We start from the raw sequence: 12886 nt of genomic DNA on the forward strand, positions 1-12886 counted from the left end.
TGGTTACCTACAATATGGACATCACAAAAAAGAGATATAAACTTTCAAAATCAATTTTTACAACATTATAATGATTTTTTAATTAGGGTATTAGGGTTTGATGTTAATGTTATTAAATTTGTGGACTGGACTAAATGTACTTTGCAGTCTCTGTATGTACAAATGCAAAAAAATTCAATTCAAGATAAATTGATATCTAGTAATGGATACATGTGGAGAACTATGTTTAAAAAATGGATCCCAAGTACTAACTGGATTGAAATACATGGGCAGCAAACAGTCTGCACAAATACATACTGTACAGGAAAAGTTATACATTACAATGTAACAAGTTCAAAGGTAATGTGTCAAGTTATAATTTTACCACTAGTTTTTGAATCACCATTCTATCCGTACCAGTATTGGTTACCCTATTTAGAAGGAAATTATATTGATTTACAAAATAAAACTCATAAAACTGAACACTGTACTCATGCAACCAATGGGCTGGTATGTGGTCAGCACTCACCAGTATATGAACCATGTTTTTTTACAGCATTCTTTAAATCTATGAAAATGAACGATTTTACCTTCTAATTTTGAAATGTTCACAGAGAGAGGCCCACAGTTTGTGTGCACTGTAACAAATCAAAGTTTACCATTTATTAAACAACGTTCCTTTTCTAGGTTGTCTTAATAATATAACGTATCTGACATGGCATAATAAAATGTATGTGTTCACTCAAGAAAACAATGTGGCAGTGTCTTTTCAGTGGAATCCATAAACATTGTCAATGATTAATGTATGTCTTTCATTAGAACCACTACATAAAGTCACAAGTGAAAGTAAACAGTTAATTCAACAAATGCAAAAAGTTAATAAAACAATCCCAAGTCATGAATTAAATTATGTAATTGTAAAAAATAAGTTAATTAAATTAGCAGAAAAAAACGAAGCAGATACAGCCCATAATAGGTACAATGTTTTCACAGGACTGTCTGGCAAAGAAAAAAGTTATTAAATTGGATCATTCATCCAATTTTAGTAATAATTTTTTTTTATTTGTTTGTTATCATTATGTTAACCATATGGAATTGTGTGTTAACTTGCTGTATGAAAAGAAAACAACTGTTTCCATTTCTTCCTGTCCTCTGCATCTTGCTCTGTCACACCAACCACCTGCATGTCCTCTCTCACCACATCCATAAGCCTTATCTTAGGCCTTCCTCTTTTCCTTTTACCTGGCAGCTTCATCCTTAGCATCTTTTTCCCAAAATACTTTGCATCCTTCCTCAGCACATGTCCAAACCAACGTAATCTTGCCTCTCTGGCTTTGTCTATAAACCTGAAAAAGAACACACACAAAAGAAGCAGCCAAACTGGAATACGGTTTTCTTTTCTTTACTGCAATTCTGGTGTGCTCTTTTTCATGTTGGAGTTTTCTTTTGGATTCTCCGAGTCCAGAAGTATATTTTGTCTATAAACCTTCCAACCTGGGCTGACCCTCTAATATACTTATTCCTAATCCTGTCCATCCTCGTCACACCCAGTGTAAATGTTAATATCTTCAACTCGTCAAGCTCTGACTCCTGCCTTTTTGTCAATGCCACTGTCTCCAATCCATATAACATAGCTGGTCTCGCTACCCTCTTGTAGACCTTCCCTTTCACTCTTACTGGTACTAGTCTGTCACAAATCACTCCTGACACTCTTCTCCACCTACTCCATCCTGCCTGTACTCTCTTCTTCATCTCTCTTACACACACACCATTACTCTGAACTGTTGATCCCAAGTATTTAAACTCATCCACCTTCGCCACCTCTACTCTCTGCATCCTCACCATTCCTCTATCCTCCTTCTCATTCACACACACATATTCTGTCTTAGTCCTGCTGACCATCATTCTTCTTCTCTATAGAGCATATCTCCACCTCTCCAGGGTCAACTCCACCTGTTCCCTACTCTCAATACAGATCACAATGTCAACTGCAAACATCATAGTCCACAAGGACTCCTGTCTGATCTCATCTGTCAACCTTCCATCACCATTGCAAATAAGAAAGGGCTCAGAGCTGATCCTTGATGTAATCCCAACTCCACCTTAAATGCATCCGTCACTCCCACCACAGACCTCACCGCTGTCACACTACACTCGTACATATCCTGTACCACTCTTACATACTTCTCTGACACTCCCGACTTCCTCATACAATACCACAACTCCTCTCTATGCACCCTGTCATATGCTTTCTCTAAGTCCACAAAGACACAATGCAACTCCTTCTGACCTTCTCTGTACTTCTCCATTAACACTCTCAGAGCAAACATCGCATCTGTAGTGCTCTTTCCTGGCATGAAACCATACTGCTGATCACTAATCATCACCTCCCTTCTTAACCTAGCTTCCACTACTCTTTCCCATAACTTCAAGTTGTGACTGATCAATTTAATCCCTCTGTAGTTACTACAGCTCTGCAGATAACCCTTATTCTTAAAAATCGGCACCAAAACACTTTTTCTCCATTCCTCAGGCATCCTCTCACTTTCCAAGATTTCATTAAGCAATCTAGTTAAAAACTCCACTGCCATTTCACTTAAACACCTCCATGCTTCCACAGGTATGTCATCTGGACCAACAGCCTTCCCATTCTTCATTCTCTTCACAGCTATCCTTACTTCCTCCTTGCTAATCCACTGCACTTCATGATTCACTATCGATACATCATCCAACCTTCTCTCCCTCTCCCTCTCATTCTCTTCATTCATCATCATCTCAAAGTACTCTTTCCATCTGCTCAACCCACTCTCCTCACTTGTGAGTACGTTTCCCTCATTATCTTTTATCACCCTTACCTGCTGCACATCTTTACTAGCTTGGTCCCTCTATCTAGCCAATCGGTACAGGTCCTTTTCTCCCTCCTTAGTGTCCAACCTTTCATACAACTCTTCATATGCCTTATCCTTAACCTTCACCACCTCTCTCTTTGCCATGCACCTCATCTCCTTATACTCTTGTCTACTTTCTTCATCTCTCTGACAATTCCACTTCTTCTTCGCTAACCACTTTCTCTGTATACTCTCCTGTACTTCTTCATTCCACCACGTCTCCTTGTCCTCCTTCCTCTTTCCAGATGTCATACCAAGCACCTTTCTAGCCATCTCTCTTACTAGGTCTGCTGTAGTTACCCAGCTATTCGGTAACTCTTCACTGTCACCCAGTGCCTGTCTTAACTCTTCCCTGAACTCCACCTCACAATTACCCTTTTTCAATTTCCACCATTTGATCCTTGGTGCTGCCTTCACACTCCTCCTCCTTCTCTTGATCACCAATGTCATCCTACAAACCACCATCCTATGCTGCCTAACTACATTTTCCCCTACCACCACTTTACATTCTCCAATCTCCTTCAGACTGGCCCTTCTACATAAGATATAATCCACCTGTGTGCATCTTCCTCCACTCTTGCATGTCACCCTATGCTCCTCCCTCTTGTTAAAATATGTATTCGTCACAGCCATGTCCATCCCTTTTGCAAAATCCACTACCATCTGACCTTCTGCATTCCTTTGCTTAACACCATACCTACCCATCACTTCCTCATCCCCTCTGTTCCCTTCACCAACGTGCCCACTGAAATCGACTCCAATCACCAGTCTCTCACCTTTGGGTACAGTCATCACTACTTCATCCAACTCACTCCAAAATTTTTCTTTCTCATCCATCGCACACCCAACTTGTGGAGCATATGCACTAACAATATTCATCATTACATGATCAATTTCCAGCTTCATAAACATCACTCTATCTGACACTCTTTTCACATCCGAAACACTCATAGCATACTGTTCCTTCAGGATAACCCCTACGTCATTTCTTCTCCCATCCACATCATGATAAAACAATTTGAACCTGCCTCCGGTACACTTAGCCTTGCTCCCCTTCCATCTGGTCTCTTGCACACACAATATACCAACCTTCCTTTGGTCCATCATATCAGCTAGCGCTCTCCCTATACCAGTCATACTGCCAACATTCAAAGTTCCAGCCCTCACTATCACAGTCCTAGCCTTTACCTGCCTTCGGGCATGCTTTCCCTCTCTTCTCCTTCTTCGGCCAACAGTAGCCCAATTTCTGCCAGCACCCTGTTGGCCAACAGTACTAGTGACGGTCATTGTTAACCCAGGCCTCTACCGATCCGGTATGTATATCTTTGTCCGCATGTATGATTTGGCAAAATTTTGCACCAGATGCCCTTCCTGATGCAACCCTCCCCATTTATCCGGGCTTGGGACCGGCGCAAAGAAATGCACTGGCTTGTGCATCCCCAGTGGCTGGGTTGATTAATTAATTCAGCTGATTTCCTAAATTTCTAATTCAGCTGATTTCCTAAATTTCTCTGATCTTTGCAGATAGAAACGTAATTGTCTGTGAACATCTAATAAAAATCTGGAAAGAATACCGGGAGGTTGATAGATTAATTAATGTTAGATCCTGACACCACTTTTGGAAGAAAGAAAGGATTGGTTCTTAAGGACCCCCTATCCTTATGAAAAATTAAATGAGGAGGCTTAGAGGATAAGGCTTGAAGTTCTGAAACTCTCCTAACTGATGTTATGGCTGTTAGAAATATAGCTTTCCAAGTCGAATATTTCAATTCACATTTTGCAGCCAGTTCAAATGGTTTTTGAGTTAAGGGCAGTAGCATTAAATTCAGATCCCACTGTGGAGCAGGGTCCTTAAAGGGTAGTTTGAGTAGAAAGGTTCCTTTTATAAATGTCTTACAAAGACGTGAAGAAGTCAACACAGAATTATCAACTCCAGTATGGAAACTGGAGATGGCAGCTAACTGAACCTTAACTATTGAGGGACTAGTCCAGTCATTAAAAACAGAAGCCAGGAATTCAAGAATCTTTGGTACTGCTGCTGAAAAAGGGTCAATGTTCCACTGCTGCGCCCAAAGGACAAATCTTTTCCATTTGCTCTTGTAAATTTTTTTACTGGAAGGTTTGTGGGATGACAAAAGAATGCGGCAGATTGGGAAGACAGCTTGGGTTGTCTGGCTATCAACGGAATTGGAGAAACCATGAGGTCGACTTTAGGTCCAGGATATATGGGTGAGTAATGTCTGTCAGGTGAGACTGTAGATCTGGAATTGGATCCAGAATCCAAGGTGGGTAAAGTAAATGAGGCCAAAGGAATGGAAACCAAATCTGTTGAGGCCAATAAGGGACAATGAGGATGATTTTCCTCTTCAATTGGGATGCTTTTTGTAGGAATTTGGAGATTAATGGAGCAGAGGGATAAGCACAAAAAAGACTCCCCCAGCTCGGTATTAGGACAAAGAACCAGCTACACTTGTTGTTTAGGGGAGATGCAAATAGCTTGCAGCATTATTGGCCTCACTGATGGAAAATCATTTCCACCACATTTCTGTTGAGAGACCACTCATGAGCAGAAAAATGGACCTGCTTAATTTGTCTGCTATCACGTTGAATTTTTCTGGTATATGCACTGCTACCAGAAATCGATTTGAAGACATTGCCCATTGCCACACTCTTATAGCTTCTCAACACAGGGGGTAAGATTTGGTTCCTCCTTGTTTGCTGATGTACCATGCTACAGACATTGTCCGTTTGAATTGCAATAGTTACGGAAGGGAGACAGTCTTGGAACACCTGCAATGCTAAGGAGTACTGCCCTCATTTCTGGGACATTAATATGCATGTTGGCTTCTTCAAGGGAACACATGCCATGAACAGTCTTTTCCAAGAAATACCCCCCCCCCCCCAATCTGGGAAGCGTCCGTGGTCACTATGGCCTTGGGTTGAAGAAGGATGAATGGGAGACCTTTTAAAATTTGATCAAAGTAAATCCGCCACCAAAGGTACCTGCAGGCCTGTGAGTTACACTGATCTTGGTGGACACAGATTGTTGCAAAATGGACCACTGAGTTGCTAATGTCTACTTGAAGAATTCTCATATGGTATCTTGCTAGAGGAACTAGAAGTATTGCTGCAGATATCGATCTCAGGGTCTGCAAAATCAGTCAGGCTGACATGAATGAGTTTTGAAGTATTTGGTTGACTTGAAAACAAATAGTTTGAACCCTTGGCAAAGGGAGAGAAGCTAACATTGATGTTGTGTTGAAGAAGGCCCTTATGCATTCTAACATAAGAGACGGTTGAAGTTGAAATTTGTTACAGTTGACTGTAATTCCTAGCTTGGAACAAATCTGGAGTACGTAATCTTGAGCTGCTATCAGCAGATACTTGGTTGAAATGGTTATTAGCCAGTTGCCTAGATACGGAAATACCCAAAAACCCTGCAGTCTCAGGTGAGCTGCTACTACTGCCATGCATTTGGTAAACACCCTGGGGCTGTGGTAAGACCTAAGGGCAGTATTCTGAATTAGCAGTGACTGGCTCCCAGCTGGAAGAGTAGATATCTCCTGGACCATCTGTTCATTTTTATGTGATAGTACGCATCCTGGAGATCTACTGAGCACATCCAGTCATCCTTGTGCAAAAAACAGCAAGATGAACTGAACCGTGACCCTCTGGAACTTGGAATGTTGAACTGACTTGTTCAGAATGCTGAGATCCAAAAGTGGTCTCCAGTCCCCTGTTTTCTTTGGCAATAAAAAGAATCTTGAGTAAGTTCCAGATCGTTTCTGGTCTGGGGAGACCTCTTGGATGACTCTTTTTTTCGAACAGCTTTGGTATTTCCAGAGCTGTTGATTTCCTCTGACTGGGTGGGACATCTGGAATTTTGTTTACTGATGAAGGAGGTAGGGAAAAGGGAATTACATAATCTCTGGTAATAATCCTCTGTGCCCAAGTATCTTTTGTAATGTTTACCCAGGCTCTCTGGTGCAGGGATAAATGGCTCCTGACTGCCTCCAGAGATGGGAAAATTTGGCCTCCCTTTCAGGTGCACTGATAGCATCTTTCAGAGAAAGAGTCTCTGGACCCCTGGTTCTGCTGGCCTCCTCTGCTGCGAGGGTGGTGTCTCCCATTTGATTTACCCCCTCTCCCCCTGGGGGAACTCTCTCCATATGGATCATGGAATGGATCCTGGGATTTCCTGAACCACATTTTCTGACCACCTCGTTTATTCCTGGAAATGGTTGTTTGAGGAGTCGTAAACATACACCTGCTGCAGACATGTTCTTACTATCTTGCTTGCACCTGCACTGTGTGTGTTTCACCTTGGGGCCAAATAATGAACGTCTGTCAAAGGGAGCTGTGACATCCGGCTAATATCACACCGGACTGCCACCAATTAAAATGACATCCCCCACTTAAATCCTGGGTCAGTCATTAAGGAGCCTCAATCCTCACTATTGACTTCAGTGTGAGTGTCACGGAAAACACTAGAGCACATAAGAATAAAATTCCACAACTTCCCTTAACAGCACAACAGGAACATGCTTTTCCTTCCTTGGACTGTATACCTCTGTCCTCCACAAATGTAATCCCTTACTATACACTTCAGAACAATGTATCCCAGTTTAAGACCTCTGACTCACTCACACTCAAAATAAATTTAAATCTCACACACACTCAAACATCTACGGGAAGCCTGACACAGATTTCAAGCTGTGCCCCCTCCACAATACAAATCGTAAATGCTGCCACCTGAGTCAGACAGGTCTAAACACCATTCAAAGGGTGATCAATTATTAAAAATTAAATATCAAAATGAATGACAGCTATAACGAGAAGCAGCCAGGCATTTGAGGTGACCTGGTGAGTATCAAACTGGTATAAGCACTCTCCAATCTCTAAAGAAAACACTGATTGTTCTAGCCACAATGCAAAGTAATGAAAAAAAAATTTAATAAGTAAAATGATTACAAGAATGTAAATCAATAACTTTCAATAAACACCAGAATTCAATCACCAGAAATATAAAATTAAACTGTAAGACAGAAGTCTATCATTTTAGAAAAACTCTATCAAATAAACAGCTAAACTTTCCTAATCTAACTAGAGAATACTGTCCCTGATCTAACCTAAAACAAAACAGCAAGACAAAGGCAGGCTTACAGTTTTTGATGAGTTATTTTTCGTGGGTATCCACTGACTGCAACTCTTCACAAACTGCCATTCAACTGTCTTATTTTTAAAAATATCTGTTTGAATCAGAATCTCCCTAATAAACATGTGCAATGAAAAATGTATCAAAACAATGACAGATTCTTTAAATATTTTGTATAAACAGGGAAATACTCAACATTTTAAAACTTATTTGCAATTTTCTCAATTAGACATACTAGCATACAATACAAATTAATCTGAGGATATACACAAATCTACTGCCATACATGCTAACACAGATGACAGTGTTTTCAATTTCTTCACAGCAGCATTGAAGAAGGATTACTTGGAAGGGCTCCGTTAAATCATCCAGGCATGCCTTCTGATGGAAATGCCTGAACCCACTGCCCTTGTGGCTCCTTCAGCTGCGTGTAATATGAGCCTCATGGATGAGTTGGAAATAGACCGAAGGGTCGCCAACTGTGAAGCAATAAAAGACTTCTGCCCCACAAGTACTGGTCCCCGAGAGAAACTTTGAAAGTTCTTTGATCAAATCCCTCTGTAGTGTGGTAAAGTATGACAAGTAATTCTGAGTCTTGAGTGCAAAGGTTGCTGATGCATACACACGCTTCCCAAATCTGTCCAGCTCCCTAGACTCCCTGTTAGAGGGTTGAACACAGGAACTCTGTTCTGTGAGTTCTTTCTTGGTGGCTGAAGCTACGAACATAGCATCTACTGGTACTCCTTTGTTCCAGAATTCCTTTCCCATCAGTGGTGCCAAGATGCTATCTGGTCTCTTGGGGATTGGCTCAACAGAATCAGGCTCCTTTCATGCCTGCTGAGAGATCAAATCAAGGAGCTCATCAGCGGGTAGAGTCACCCAGGAAGTAGATGGGCCAGTACCAAACACCCCCAGGAATACCAGTTCCTCTTGAGAAGGGTTATCGGTAACACCAACCACCCCATTAAGGATCTCTAAAATGTCTCCAAATGAGATGTCATCAGGGTGATCTTGTGGGACCCTTCCTCTTCAATGAAATCAGTATCCTCTGTGACCAACTCCTGAGGGGAGTCCAAGTGCCTCCTCTTGTACTTCCTCTTCCTAGGGACTTCAGTGGGATGTTCTGGAGAAGTATCGTAAGAAGAAACAACTATATCCTGCTGGGTATTATGGAGACTTTGGGCTGACTATCACTGTGGAGTAAAATGTTGACGCTCATGACACAAAGACATCTGAAATCCAGAGGGAAGATCTGAGAGGGGAGGAGCCATCTGACCTTCCGAAGAGAATACTCTCTCTACTACCTCAAAGGCAGAATGCCCCAGGGAGAAGGAATCTGTCAGACCCGAGAAAACAAGCTTCTGGACCAACAGCTACCTCTCACCCAAAGGCACACCACCAAAGGCAGGAGTCGGAACCCAGCTATTGAATGCCGAGGCTCCGAGTGATAGACATGGCTCTAACAACTTCAGAGTCGAGTCCAACTCCTTGGATCTGACAACGAAGCTTCAGTTCCCAGAGTCATCCAGCTCCAACACACTTGAAGCCGAAGCACTCAGAAAACATAACAGATCTGAAGATAAAACCAGCTTTAGGACTCTCAGATCCAAGGGCTTCTAAACCAAAGCATGGATCAGAGGAGGAGCCCAAACTGGTGGGGTTGTACTAGTGAAGGTCTCAGAACCCATGGGGGTAGGAGCAGGGAAAACTCCCATCTGAAATTGTGTCAAGAAAAATTCTGTCCACATCAGTTGTATGAGACTTCTGGACAAATGGAAACAGGCTATAGAAGGTGATCCTGAATGACAGCATCTTTCCAAGAATGGGGATGGGTGCTGAGAGGATACAGGATCTAAGGAAGATGCATACCTAGTTCTAGGCATCTGCTTTGGTTCATGCTGACCTGGATCCGAAGATACGTGTCTGGTATCTAAAGAGGGTGAATCTGAAGACTTGTCTTTAGGATCCAAAGTTTTTCACATTTTCTTGAGTGGTTCTGAGGTCAGATCTGGAGAGGAACTGGGTTGCTCAGAAGGACTTTTCCTGACTTCTTTTTTCTCAGACTTGGACGATTGAGCTCCAGTAAGTGATTCTCCATAGGCCAAAGGAAGAAGGTCCTTGAGAACAAGTTTATACTTTCTATTAATGCTTTAGGGTTGAAAGCCTTACAAATAAAACAATAACACTACAAATGGTCTGGACCTAAGCCGTAAACACAGAGATCATGGGCATCCGACAGTGGAATTTTATGCCCACATTTGCTACACTTTTAAAAACCTGACGTTTTATCTGCTATTTTGCAACATCATACCGAAGAAAACAATCCGACTTTTAGGGAAGAAAAAAAGAGGGAGATTAAAGTAGAAAAGAGGGTGAAATATAGATATTCTCGCTCTCTCTTTATATATATATATATATATATATATATATATATATATATATATATATATATACATACACACACACACACACATATATATATAAAATCTTTTTAATATTATTTTTTACGGAAAACAGAAAAGGGCTACCAACAATGGCATGAAAGAATTGCCAAGAAGCTATAAGAAAGATTACCAACAATCGTAATCAACAACTACTAAACGGTAAGAAGAAAAGACAATATCTACAACAACCAGGTAAAGGGAGGATAGAGGTGAACTCTTTGGTGAAAAGGAAGTAGATATACACAAAAAAAACTTATCTTTGCAAACTAACTCCTGAGAGCTGCAGAGACCACTTCTGTACTTAATGGTGGCAAAAGAGATCTGGGGAATGAGGGGGACTGCTACATTATGGCTAAGGGAGGATCTTGAGAGCTTGTAGTATCCACGAGCTAAGAAACAGAGGCTGAGTCAGATCAGAGGATCGGATTCAAACCCGTATGCTGAAGAATTAATGAAAATTGAGAATATCAGTCAAATATTTTAAATTTCATTATACTACCAGGAAAAATAGAATAACAAAAACATGGAACACACAGAACAGAAACTGCATCAAAGAGAACAATGGTTCTATAATTTAAGGTTTTTGTAAAAAAAAAAAAAAAAAAAAAAAAAAAGACACAAACAGTCAAAGAGTCTTATTAGCCAAAGAGTGGTTAATAATAAACAGAGGAAAAAAATATATATATATATTTGTACACACACACACACACACACACACACACACACACACACACACACACACACACACACACACACACACAAATTGAATTAACTTGGTTGAACAGCATTTATGTCGATGTGTATAATGTTGAAAAATTTATCAGCATTATACACGTAAACAAGCAACTGAGCATTAATCTCTGAGCATGCAAAAATGTAAAGAAAACCACACTGTTTTTTGCAGGGGGCAATCCCCCCTTGCACCCCATACCCCCTGATAATTATACATTGTAACTCCAAGACTGCACAATCCTCAGGGAAAAGGAATATTCTTATACTTGGGGAGTGATGATCTCGCACACCTGTCCAGCCATCTGTTTAGTCGACCAAACTGTGTTGACTAAACCGATGTCGACCAAAGTACCATTCAACAAAGGTAGTGATAACCATACACACACACAGATATTATACATATGTGTGTGTGTGTGTATATATATATATATATATATATATATACACACACACACACACACACACACACACACACATACATATGGATCAATAACAATCTAGCATAAAAACGGGGTCTTTCATAAAAAGGGATTTTCAGAATCAAATAAATATTTTTTCAAAAATATCATGATAATTCCCGAGTTATAAATCCATCTCCCATCTGCAGTAACTCATTTAAACCTGGATGGAAAGTGGCTCCTAGATTAACTATCCAACTCTTCTCTTTTAGATCGAAAAATGTTATGTTTCTGAGACCTAGTTAAAACACAGCAGCAAACTCTCTATATCCACATAAAAGAAAATACAGCACAGTAATAAATAAGTGTGTGTCTATATAAGGTACCTACACACAAATCTGCAGCTGGAATAGTTTCCATAGGAGAAAGTGGTACTAATCACTATGTTTGGAACAAATAATTTTAAAAATGAAAAGGGCTCTAAAAAGATATTGGCATTTACTTAGTAATAACCACTTTTTAGAAGTAACTGATGGGAAGGATAGGAATGAGTTTCCAAGAAATGTTAACTTATTCAGATGACTGGTTAGTTATGCCTGGTGATAAAGATAATATAGGAAAGTTTCATAGAGCAGGAAGAGACAAATGGTTAGAAATAAATGAGAAATGTAAGGATTTGTGGGCAATAAAAGAAAACTGAAGGTATGTGGTTTCCGAGGGAAAATATTAAAGCTTCAGCTCATATCTCCCTCAAATTTAACCTTGTTTACATAACTGGAGATGTACTGTAAAAATGCAGGAAAACATTAACGCTTTGGAAAACATACATGTTTTCTTAAACAGTTATATCTAAGTCCTTCTTGCTGTGTATGAGTGGCTAAGTTTCAACTATATTTATGTTAACCAAAAAATCAAGTGCCAATGCACTGGGGAATATAAAGCCATCAAAGCCTCTAGAGTAAACAAAAAATGGGAGCGAGATATAGTTAACAGAAGGAGGATATCTTACTACACAACCAGTTGTCCATTCATCTACTCCGTGCATGATTTACACAGTGAAACATCTGCAATAAAGGTACAGTAGGATTGGAAAACTAATGGTTAATCAGTCTGACCTGGTCCGACTCCAATATACTGTCCGCCTTGCCAGTAATTTATGTTATGGTGACTCACAGCATTCTGAAAAGCAAAGTCCAGATTAAAACATAGTTATTAATATGACCACATTTTATTCAAAACTCAGTAAAATAAAGTAACAGAACTAAAATACCATAGTGCATGACAGTATTC

General features: G+C 40.3%; 1 protein-coding gene across 4 annotated transcripts in view; it reads right to left on the minus strand.

Annotated features, from left to right (window-relative positions):
* RSAD1 (radical S-adenosyl methionine domain containing 1) overlaps window positions 1-12886 on the minus strand; it is a 2083664-nt gene that overhangs the window by 528344 nt on the left and 1542434 nt on the right. For all 4 annotated transcript variants that reach the window (XM_044090484.1, XM_044090485.1, XM_044090486.1 and 1 more), the window contains one exon: window positions 12712-12775. In XM_044090484.1, coding sequence (XP_043946419.1) covers window positions 12712-12775 — 64 coding nt within the window. The remainder of the gene's footprint in view (window positions 1-12711; window positions 12776-12886) is intronic.

Source organism: Protopterus annectens, chromosome 12.part0 (assembly GCF_019279795.1).
Source record: "Protopterus annectens isolate FY-2018-M chromosome 12.part0, PAN1.0, whole genome shotgun sequence".
Classification (NCBI taxonomy): domain Eukaryota; kingdom Metazoa; phylum Chordata; order Ceratodontiformes; family Protopteridae; genus Protopterus; species Protopterus annectens.